We start from the raw sequence: 12,599 nt of genomic DNA, 5'->3' as shown, positions 1-12,599 counted from the left end.
GAAAAGTAACAAGCAGAGGAGATTTGTTTGGGCCAAGAAACACAAGGAATGGACATTAGACTAGTGGAAATCTGGGCTTTGTTCTGATGAGTCCGAATTTGAGATCTTTGGTTCCACCCGCCGTGTCTTTGTGCGATGCAGAAAAGGTGAAAGGATGGTCTCTGCATGCGTGGTTCTTTCACAATTTTTAGATTACTAAATAATTCCATATAAGTTCATTCATAATTTTGATGCCTTCAGCGAGAATCTACAAGGTAAATAGTCATGGAAATAAAGAAAAAACATTAAATGAGAAGGTGTGTCCAAACTTTTGACTGACAGTGTATTTTCTAGCCTTCCCTGAAAGTATATGGTTACATTTATTCAGATATGAATACAAACTAGAACATGTAAATCCGGTCCTATAAATATATGCAGTATATATGTGCCGTTTCCATCATGATTACATTTGAAATTCACCAATCCAATTAGCAGCTGAATTTTGATTCGCCAGTAAGCAGAGTGTGACACTTCCGTTTCTCTTCTAGTTCAACTGCATCTTCATTTCCTACATTGCTTTCACACTTGAATTAAGTTGGTTTCTTCCACAGTCTTTGCTGCTTAATTCACTCCATTTCCTTAATGCATGAAACATGATCATTAGTCTTAACTTCGGCTAGAAACAAGAAACAATCTTCGCATCCCTAGTGGCTCTGCTGCCTAACGCAAAATATCGCTGGGATTATAATTCGGTGAGTTTTCAGTGAAAATGCTATTCATCCAGTGTTTTCTTGAGATGGACTCTGAGTCACTGGAGGATAATCGGTTTAGGAAGTGGGGAGCGAGGAGCTTCCTGTAAATGACCATAGGGACCAAGGGGGGAGATTCAGCAGTCCCTTTCCTCCGTTCAGTTCAGCGGGGGGAAACAAAAACACACTGCTGGACTATTTAGTCGTGACACCAAAAAAAAGAACACACATCAACACCAACTAGCTCTTTCAGTTCACCTCCGCCATTCTCTACCCGACCCCACCGATGGAAACCGATATTTGAGGTCTATAAAGATTTACTTAATCAAACAGTAAAGTGCAGACACTACATTAATCTTTATGTATGACAGTAGTATTGACTGAGGTCCCATGAGCCAAGAGGTGAGTGTATTAGAAGGTGCCAAGGATGGATTCTTACCCGTTCTGCATTGCTGCGGGATCATATGTTAACGCCATGCCAGTCTGAAAGAGAAAAACAAACCCAATCATTACATCATGACTGTAAAATAATGTTACACAGAAATGACAAAATAAATAAATTGTTCATTACAAAAGTAACCTTTTAATAATATCTTTATTCCATATGTATATTTTGTTATTCTTGCTAAGAGAACATTTTGTATTCTTGTTCCATTACATTTGAAGTTCATCCTTTTCCAAAAACAATACTCTGGGACCTGCCAAAGTACAACGCTATACACATAACCAGCTGCTTTACATTTTGGAGCTCTTCACCAGGTCATGTTCTGACTGTTTAAGCACTTACCAGTTGCCAACAAGGCCAAATCACTTGCAAAACCCATGAAGAAGCTGCTTCTGTGTCATTTATATACAATAAAAACAGTAAAGAGGCAAGTGTGTTTCCATGAGGTACACCACAGGTGAAGATTTTGAGCTCAGAGAGTGCAAATGTACTATTAACAAACACAAACTCCCCATTAAATCCTACTGCCTTTAGTTTATGCTGCAATATCCTTTTTTGTAGAACAGGTTGCTGTCAATTACCTTTTAAACAAAGTTACTGCAAATGTGTCTTCCTTCAGTAAAACCTGACAGCAAATGATGTAAAATCTCAATCTTTCCTTCCAAATGAAGCTTCAGTCGTATGCATTAATTTACTCCACCTAATCATTAATCCATCTCCCCCTACCACGATCCCACCACGAGCTCTCCCCCGAATATCTTCTGTTGGCTCTACGCTACACTTTGTGACATGCTACAAATACATTGGTCTCTGGCTGGACTCATCCCTCACATTCGATACCCACATTAAACAACTCCAGTCAAAAGCCAAAGCCCGCCTGAGCGTCCTCTACCGGAATAAGGTATCCCTCGCCCGCTCAGCCAGACACACCCTTGTCAAAACGACGTCCTTCCAATTTTTGATTTCGGTGACACCAGTTACAGAATGGCTTCTCAAACCACCCTCAGTAAACTTGACACTGTCCACCATTCTGCCATTCGATTCGCCACGGGCGCCCCTTTCTCAACCCACCACTGCGACTTGTACAAAATGGTAGACTGGACATCACTCCACGCCAGACGACTTCACCATTGGTACCAGCTCATATACAAAAGCTTACTTGGAAAGACAGCTCCCTATCTCTCGTCACTCTTGCAACTTTCCCACTCCGAACTCAACCTCAGATCCATAAACACATCAAATTCACCATCCCTAAATCCTGCACTCCCTTTGGTCGCAAGCCCTACAGATTTTGCTGCACCGTCTGACAGGAATGCCTTACAATCAATCATTAAACTCACCGATACGATACCACTTACTGTTTTCAAACAAAACCTTCACCAACTTCTACTTGACCAATGCACCTGCTGAACTCTTCTCCTTAATCATTCATTCCATTGACACTGTATTTCATGTGATGTTGCTGTTCACGATTGCTTTATACAGATGTACAACTTCGTGACACCTTTTTCCTTATGCACTATGTTGTGATAGTATAATGCATACCCTGTTTTTATTATTGTCTTAGCCCTCCTCTGCCCAAAAAGAAGATTCCTGCAGGCTGCAGTTGTAAATAAGAACTTGTTCTGAATTTGCTTGCCTGGGTAAATAAAGGTTAAATAAATGATTTCATACTGAAAACTGATAGATGAGGTACTGGTACATTTTTCTATTTTCAGCGTTATTAAACAACTAGCAAATATTTGTGACGCTAGCCTTAGCATGTTGAAAAACCTTTCTGATATAAGCCACACATGCTTCTACAAAAGAAAAAAATCAACACAGTTTGGACTCTGATTCTTTAATTTTCAAGTAAATTACAATAATCTCATTTTGAACTGAAAAACCAGACCCATGACGAAGCTGATGTGTGCCACCTTTTGTATTTCCATCACAAACAATCATGTTTTTTTGAATGAGAGGAAATGAAGTGCCCTTTAGCAGAAAATAGGAAGTGACAAAAAAAGCAGTTCTTTGGCCATGAATGTGTGTGCTGTGTGTATGTTTGTGGTTGCATATGTGTATGTGTGTGTTTGTATTTGTTGGGGGGGGGGGGGTACAATTGAGTGTGTGAGGTCTTCTTTGAGGCCAAGAGAGAAACCTGTGCACCGCAATCCGTCATCTGCATTCCTGAAGGTTCTCTCCCGGAGGAGAGCTAATCCGATTTCTTTTAACCAGAGGCTGCTGAGGACGGCAGATTTCATCAGCATAAACAGACATGCGCACACACACACACACACACACACACACACACACACACACACACACACACACACACACACACAGAGACACACACACACACACACACACACACACTCAATTGCCCTTCCTCTCCCTTACTTTGGTTGCCTCCTTCTTTTTTTTGTCATCTTATGTTGTCTTCTTTTGTCTCTGTTCTTCATCTCTTGCCCCTCATCTGTTAATCGACCCCCCCTCCCACTCTTCTCCACTCCACCATCTTTGTCTACCACTCTTTTGCCCCAGCGCCTCCAGAGGTCCACCTACACAGAGCTTATGCTGTTTGGGGAATAGTGGCTCAGAGGAGCCGGGGGATCACTGAGCCTGGACCAATTCTACGAGTGAGCAAAAACAGGGAATCGTCTCTGAATGAATAAGCCCTCGTTGGCTCAGGGGTTATGTGGAGAGTGGGTGTATGTATGTGTGCGTGCGTGCGTGTGGCTTTGTGAGGAGTATTTGCACAACTACTTAAGAAGAAGGCATTATATGTAAAGCTGCTGGGTGGCTGGACTGCAATTGAAATATCTGTATTTATGTTTCCCACCTTTAGCGTCGATGAATGTCTCTCGGAGTTTACAAAGGTCTCTCTCTGTTCTATACATGCGACCACAGGGGCTGCTGATGTGCGTGCCTGTCTGCCGTCTGTGTGCTCATGTGCACTAATAGCTGTGGCAGACATAAATAGCTGTCTGGTGAGGTTGATAACCCCGCTAAATGCTGCCCTTGGTTCGATGTGCTGATGAATTCCACAGCAGAGAATCTCCTGACCAGGGACCCTGCGTGGTCAATGAGTGATTGCTGATGCAGTCAGCTTTTGGCGCTGCAGCAACCAGGGTAAAGGAACTAACAGAGGCAGTTTGTGCATGCTGTTGTTTGGGGTTTATAAAAAAAACACATGTTTGGCTCTCTAAGAAAAGCTGCAATAGACATAGACAGATAGACTTGGCTTTGTAAAGAGAGGCGAAGGGTAAAAAGGAAGTTACAATCCCCCATTGAAGAAATATGGCTATAAAAGAGATTTCCTCCAGATCTTTCATTGGATATAATGCCAAAATGCTTTTTGATGGCAGTAAGATCTAACTGATTTGGGGTTGTGGGGAAAAAAACCTAACATACTCTTTACCATATGTATTGAACTCTGAGACTGTGGGATGAGTTGCTCAAGCAAAAGAGCGTTTAAAAACCCTGAACCCTCTCTATTGTCACGTTACCCCCCCCCCCCACACACACACACACACACACACAAGAGTAAACCGTTTCATTTCTGTTACGAGTCTTGGTTGTTCTTTGCCATTAAAATTAGGAATAAGAAGTCTGAGGATTGCTAAATGATGATTTTGTGTCCTTATGTGTGGTCTTTCTTCAGTTTGGGGAAACGCCACCAACTCTGGAAAACAGCTTACTGGCTCATGCAGACTCGCTAACATCTTTGTTGCTAGGCTGTTGTTAAGGCTCGAACCTAACAGCACACCAGGTCCGTTCCCGGTACGTAACGTTAAAATTACGACGGTTGTTAAAATCAATCATCTTTGGGATGAATTGGAGCGGCCATGTGAGACTCCTTACTATATAAACCATCGCCCTTTTTTTTTTTTTTAACTCATCTGCATTTAAAATGACAGAATCTCCATTGAAAGATTTGCTGCTGATGGAAGGCATCACGCTTGTCTCCAGTGTGTTGTGTTTGCTGTGATAAGCCAAGTTTCATCGCGTAGGAGAGTAGTGAACTGACTGATTGTTTTCCAGGAATTAGTCAGACCACAGCTATTTCCATGGAAACTGTGTTAAACTTTCGCAAAGGTTATTATTATTTTTTTCATTTTGAAAGACCCGCAATGTGAATAGCCTATATTTTGTTATCTACTAGAGCACAACATTTAAGAAGAGAGTACACGTTCCCTCCAGTATTTGCAGTAACATGATGTGATCAGGTATTAGCAAGTTCCATTAGCATCACTTTGGCTTATTGATATATTTTCATCTAAGCTCTTGGGTGCCTTGATTGTATTTAAAATGATCATTTATGAGTCTGATAAAGATATTTTTGAGCAACAAATAGCAATGTGAGCACATTGACACATTTGTGTCTTTAGAACACAGTATAGTAAAAGAAGGCAGTGGAGGAACGTCTACCATAGACAGCTGTGAGGACACCTGAGTTACGTAGAGAAAAGCAGCCATTGTCTCTGTGTCCTCACACACAATTACACACTCCCTTCTTGTATTTCTGCCTTCTGTACACAAATTTACTCTTTATTTCTTTCTTCCTGCCTTGTGGCCACACACACACACACACACACACACACACACACACACACACACACACACACACACACACACACACACACACGGACATCTGTCAGGATTTCACACAGAGTGGAAAGCCGGATGTTTTTTCATCTACACTCATTCCCTAGAGTAGGTGCTTGAGAAGTGTGACTTTGAAAGTTTCTGTGTGTAGGAGTGTGTGTTAGTGAAAGAGAGAGGAAGTGAAAAGAGAGAGGGAGAGAGGGAAAAAGAGCGAGAGAGAAGAATGAGCACCCATGGTGTGTGCGTGTGTGTGTGTCTCTCTCTCTCTCTCTGTGAGCTGCAAAAAAATATGCAGTGACTAATATGTTTGTCAGCATGAGACAGCGAGAGACAGCACTTTCTAGACTCCCTCTTTGGGTAGTTTACAAGAAAATCTGTCATATATTTGTCCGTCCTCACCAGCAGCCACCCCGCAGCACTCAACCCTTTATACCTCCTGACTGATCATGCAATGTGTTCCCTCGCTCTCCTTCCCAGTCTCAGTGAATCAACCCCCCCCCCCCCCCCCCTCTCCCTCCATATGTTGCTGTGGGATCAGGGAGGACTTCAAATACAGGGAGAAAGTGACAGAGAGACAAATTGGGAATGAACAGAGACGACGGGAAGGAGAAAGTGCTAGAAGATAGAAAAGACAGACTGAAGGGGGGGGGTAAAGAGTGAGAAAAAGGAGCAGGGAAGACACAGGCAGGGCGAGATCTACTATTGAGATAGAGATGGATAGAATAGAGACATGGAGAAAGAGAGAAATGGATGGTGTGGTGTGTTGTTCCCCTTCATCTGTCTGCCACAGGGAGCAAGGAGAGGGATGGCTTCAGCCCTGATTAACAGACAAACATGTGATTCCTATCTCCCCCTGCCCTCCTCTCTCTGCAACTGATCAATGACCACATGAACACACACGCACTTGCACTTGCACACACACACACACACACACACACACACACACACACACTATACAGTACATATGTGAAGTCTCTCACTGACTATAGAGAATGCTGTCTTATTTCACAGAGATGATGATGGTGATGTCACTTCCTCCTGTTTAACAGCAGTAATCACAGTCCCTCATGTGACGCCGTCTGACACGAAAGCCTGTTTATCAGGGTCCCTCTTGTTTTGCTGCTGCTTCTTCTTTTTTTTTTTTTTCCTGCACAAATCTACGTTTGCATGCATGAAAATACACCAAAGCAATTTTCCTACAAAACTGTACATCTCACACCAAAACGGTCATTGTTAAATCGTTAAAAAGTAAAATAGACTGCAAATTCTAGATAAAACACATCTCCAGTGTTCATGAAATACACATGAAATGTGGAAAATATACAACTTTAGTCAAAAATATTGAAAAACCATGTTTCGAATTCTATCCTCTAGTCTTTATAATGCATTGTGATTCAGACACACACCCACATTTTACTGAAAGCACTATTAGGCTATTTACATAGACTTCCATTCATTTCCAGAGGGCTCACCACTCCTGCCTAACCTTTTTATATGAGTGGAGTTACAAAGGTTTAAATTAATTAATTAATTTCAAATTTAACCAAACCGCAACTAAACCTCTTAAAACCTTTAAGCTTAAGAACTGAATCTCAGGTAATATTGACCTTTATCTCAACCACCCTAAAATATATTTCTTATTTAAATAGAGCCTGGTTTAAAAAAAAGAAGAAGATAGAAATTAAAAAAAAACCTTCCCCAATTGAAACATTTTCACATCCTAAAAAAAATAAATTCAGTCAAACACAGATCAGCCTGTTAAAACTAGATCTTCCAGTCGTACCAGGCTTTATGAACTGACAGATGCAAGTAGCAGGGAAGTAGGAGGAAGGAAGTAGGAATGATGCAGAGGTGAGAGGTAGAAACTAAACAGGGATAAACAAAGACGTGCACAATGCCTGAAAGATTCAGACTAGGCTGCTTTCTCAAGGTTAGCTTTTATCGGGAAAGAAAAAAGAAACACTATGGATAGTTGGTGGACATCTGTTTGTGTGTGTGTGTGTGTGTGTGTGTGTGTGTGTGTGTGTGTGTGTGTGTGTGTGTGTGTGTGTGTGTGTCTGGCTGACATACAGCTGACCTTCACCAGCAAATACATTCATGCTCTTCTTCATTAAATTGACAAGATGAGTAAAAAGTGCGATGACTTCAACTTGGATGAGAAACGCTGACTTCTGTGAGATGTGATGGAATCACACTTACTGGACTTGGGGGGGGGGGGAACATGAATGAAAATTATATTTCCTCTAAAACAAAATAAATTACAAGTATATAAACATAATTTCTAGGCATCACGGTCACTGGGACACAGATGTTTCCCGCTCAGGTCAAACATAGTGTGTGTTTAACGTGGAGGAGGTTAAGTGGTGGTGAATAAATACAGCGAAATGATGAGAGGGGTTCTCTATACTTTGGCAGAGCAGGATGTTTTTCCTTATCCTTATTACACCCTTCAAGACGGAGTACACACACACACACACACACACACACACACACACACACACACACACACACACACATGCACACACACACAAACAGAGTCATCTCACTTTACCTAAAGTCAACTGAGCTGACCCTGTCAATGTGTGGGCCTGTGAGTGGATGTAGCAATGTGATTTAGGTTAAACACGCTTCTCTGGCTTATTCATGTTAGGGCTGCTGCACATGTGATAGACACACACGCACACACACACGGACACACAGAGAGCATGCATTTTCTGAAGGAGAAACATTTAATATCGCCTGGTCTATTCTACCTTGCCGTTTCAGCACAACTGTCAGCATCATTGAATGTGTGCATGTGTGTGTGTGTGTGTGTGTGTACTGTCCAGTTTGAATCACTCCTCCACCTGTCTCCTCTACGTGTCCTTCCCAGTATAGCTAGTTGCTAACCTTGTCTCCACATGCTGCTGATGAATATGTTTCAAAAGCACAGTATCCAATTTCCCAGCATTCTGATGTATGGCGTGAATTTACGTACTCAGTGAGGCGTTTGGCTTGAGATGCAATTTACGTGACAGACCCTATACATCTGGGGGCAGTTTGATTGATATCTGGGGTATTTTGAAACAGCTCCATACCTTAAAGTAAAGACAGGCAGTGATGTTTTATACAAAGCCAGATGTTGCCAGCTTCCCTACAATTTCCAGGAATGTGCAGAATGTCTTCCACAGTCTTTCATTTTAAAGCAGCAGGATTTAGTTTTGCTGAGCATCAGCAGCCTCTGCTAATATGAGCAGGAAAATATGGCAGCTTCCCTCAAAACCTGTTGATGTGAGAGGCGGCAGAGTCCTATTGTGACACGACTGTGGCAGAGAGGAGCGTTAACGTCTTCAGTCTCTCCCTTTCACCTCTGACAGGATATGTTCTGGGAATACAAGCTAGCTTCTAGAACCCGTAGATAGCGTAGATAGCGTAGCAAGCTAGCGGGGCTATTCTGACTCATCAGCTCATGATCCAAGTGCTCGTCTGAGCTGGACTGAGCTCAGAGGAGGAATGAAAAAGGCACAATTACAAGTCTGTGTAGTCAAAATGGTCTGGAAGATTCATTGATGCACAAATGAGCCAAATGAGCTCCTGGTGTTAAGTATAGATAAAAGTTTTTATGAGTTGAGATGGTGTATCATTCAATAAAAAGTGGGATCATTCCAATAACATGGCAGTTATGTGTAACATTTCAAACCGGGTTGTTTGGCTTAATTTGTTGTGATCCACTGCAATCGCTAACTCCATAATGTTGTCTTGATTTGGTAGATTGATGCACAAATTTGAGAAGATTTATTGTGTAATGCATTGCTTGCTGGAGAAAACAGCTGTATCTGTCGAAGAAATAAAGAATAATTTCCCTGATTTGTGTTTCTTGCACAAGGGTAGATCAATTGTGGGCATGCTGAGGTGGAACTTACCTCGCCTTCTCTGTGCCACGGCCTTCCGTTCTGAGGGTACTTGCTCTGGCTCTGGCGTTTCTTTTGTCCTCCATCTGCAAATTTACACAGCAAAGGCTCCGTGGGAGCTGCAGAGGGAGAGAGAGAGAGCGGATAAAATCGTGTTAGGAAGGCTGGATCCTGTGACCCTTCAGGAGAAATGTGTCGCATTTCTCTTCTTCTGCCATCGCTTCTCCGTCTCTCCCTCCCTCCTCTCTGCCCTCAGATGGAGCTCTCAGACAAATTCCCAGATGGTCGATGTTGGCAGGCCCTCTCTACCCCGACCCAGGCTGGCAGCCCATGAAAGAGCATTGCAGGGTATTGTTGAAATAATAATCACAGTAATCGCTCTTGTAAATACCTCTGAGATGGTAATGCAGGACCGCTCTGTCAGCCAAAGCTTATTTCTAGAAGGCGTTCCTGTTCCGCATAATCCCTCCGTGTTTTACTTTAACAACCATCTTCTCTTTTATTTGAAATTTTATGCCTTTTTCCACTCGACAACCATCAGTGCAAGCATCTCACTGGGCTGTGCTGTTCAAGTAAAGGCTGTCATATATATTAATGTTACTAGTCTCTGAGTGAACACTGCGGGTAGAAAAAAAGAAACACTCCTGACACAGTAAGAAAAAGAGCAGCAGAGGACTGTCTGACTATCTTCAGCCATCAGGAAAACACGACAAGACATGATATGCATTACTAATCCAATTAAGACTCAAGAAAAGCCTTTTGTACTGCAAGCTCATCGAAAGTATCTCCATATCCGTGGCCTTTTCAATGCATAATTAACAATAAAAGGTTGACAGAAGTGTTGCGATGACATACGCCGCTGTAAAGATAACTTTTCAAGAGGTACTTTCTCACACTTGAGCTGCAGGTGTGCACCGAAAAGAGCAATGGACTCAGGTACTCTCTTCTGATGAGATGCTGTGGAGAGAGAAAAGAATCTGAAGAAAGACGGTTTCAATGAAAGAAAGGAAGAGGGGGGAAAAAAAAGCAAGGTACGAAACAAAAAAGGCTTTAGTGAGATTTCTCGTGAGAAACAGGAGTGATCCTCTTGGCTGGAGATCTGGAGGTCTTAACCATGTCTGTCCCCTTTTCAGTCTTGGTCAGTGAGATTGGAATCTGACTGTGGAGATGAGAGAAGGGCATGGATACTTGGACTGTGGCACTGGAGTTGGCAGCGAGGATAAACTAAACAAGTGAGGGAGTAAAGAAACGAGAGAAGAGGGGAAGAATGGGTGAGCGGTCAGTGGCGAAATAAGGGAAAACTGAGAATCCACACCGGGATCAAACGCTCATTCCCCGGGAGGATTCTCCAGTTTAGCTACAGTACAGTAGACGCTGAGCCAAACCCTCAACAGCGGCTGCCCTGCACCTGTTGGCTCAGCGGGGACCTGATGGCTCTCCTGTCATCGCGTTCACATTACAGGCCTGGCAGCTCATGTCACGGCGCTCTGTGACGACGCAGGCCAATGAGGCTGTCTGCAGGAGGTGAGCAACGGGACCTTTCATCACAATGTGCCAGAGATGACACCCAGCGAGAGAATAGCTGATGCTTTAATCTCCACTCCCAGATGTCGGAGACGCGCGGGTTCTTGATAACAATACAGTATCACATGACGGGAGAGAAAAGGTTGCTGTCTGCATTGACAAGGAAGTGACAGCAATAAAACAATCTGACGTGAACTCCTGGTTGGTCCAGCTTGGTGAAATGATTTGGGCGTTAATGAGCTAACGTGATGACTTGTTTATCCACATTTTTCTGGCATGTCGCTACTGTAAGTGCTGCCACGATAGGAGAAAATTATTTTGTAGTAACAGGAGGATGAAAATGAGCTGAGTTTTGTGGGGTGGGCAGAATTATGTGTGTCCGTCTTTTGCAGCCAAAGACATACAAACAAACTTTGCTGACAAAAACAAAAACAAAAACCAAAAAAACTGTCCATGTGTCAGTGTGGCTTTAGGGTCTAGGATGGGACCAAACTTTTCAGAGTCTGCCCAGGAGAGTGTTGCCAAGGAGAGTGAGTGAGAGAGAGTGAGAGAGACATGGCAGGAGACAAACGACAAAAGCTCTTCTAAACTTCTCTGCCGGCACTCGGGGAGGTAATTAGCTATTGGAGAAATTTGGAGAATCTGACACAGAGTGAGCCGATGTTCCCCTTGCGACTGCATCCCCAGTTCCCACAGCGAACTAGCCAATTTGTTTAAGACTCCATCCCAAGATCAACAGCCTCAAACCACCCCACCCACCCTGAGAACACACTTACCCCTCTGTGGCCCTGACACACACACACACACACACACACACACAAAACCAACCACTCTCTCCTTTTGCCCTTTAATTATTTCTGCTGTAAGAAAAACACCCACATAGACACTCACTCAACCTTTGAGCTGTTACCAGCCTTAAAATCATCATAAAGATTTATTCACACCTGGCTTTTTGGTGCAGCGTTTTGGAACTGGAGCATTTACCCCTGTTTGTTTGGGCAGATGTGAACACTCACGCTGGTGTGACAAAGTGGGGTGAGATTGCCAAGAAAAGGGTGATTTCAGTTTGCTTCCATTCGAAACCCTGAAATAGTTTCAGTCAAATCAACAACAACCGGAAAACCTTTGATACAAGCCAATTTGATTTTGAATATGGTTTGGAATAACGTGATATTTGAGGTTATATCGTAATAAAACAACATTAAAAACTTGATGTTAGATTCTAGTTATCCAGGCCATAAATGTATGTCTGAATTGCTGGATTGTCGTCCATATTCATTCATGCATATCGCGTTCAACTTGCAAAAATCATGCAAAAAGGAGGAAATTGAACCAGGAACTTTACAAATGTACACAACGGGCCAGTGACATATAGTCTGATCAGAACTGATGTGAGGCACACACACACACACACACACACACACA

The 12,599-nt window shown here is 42.8% G+C and overlaps 1 protein-coding gene across 4 annotated transcripts in view; it reads right to left on the bottom strand.

Annotated features, from left to right (window-relative positions):
• The window catches only part of LOC147240719 (RNA-binding motif, single-stranded-interacting protein 3), a 287,130-nt gene that overhangs the window by 37,610 nt on the left and 236,921 nt on the right, over positions 1-12,599 (bottom strand). For all 4 annotated transcript variants that reach the window (XM_086194098.1, XM_086194100.1, XM_086194099.1 and 1 more), the window contains 2 exons: positions 9,663-9,769; positions 1,168-1,211 (listed from right to left, as the gene is read on the bottom strand). In XM_086194098.1, coding sequence (XP_086050224.1) covers positions 1,168-1,211; positions 9,663-9,769 — 151 coding nt within the window. The remainder of the gene's footprint in view (positions 1-1,167; positions 1,212-9,662; positions 9,770-12,599) is intronic.

This window comes from Aulostomus chinensis, chromosome 22 (assembly GCF_037954235.1).
Source record: "Aulostomus chinensis isolate RoL2024-O1b breed Wild chromosome 22, RoL_Achi_v1.0, whole genome shotgun sequence".
NCBI lineage: Eukaryota > Metazoa > Chordata > Actinopteri > Syngnathiformes > Aulostomidae > Aulostomus > Aulostomus chinensis.
Note: the sequence above shows the minus strand (reverse complement) of the source record. Positions and strands in the feature narration are given on the sequence as shown.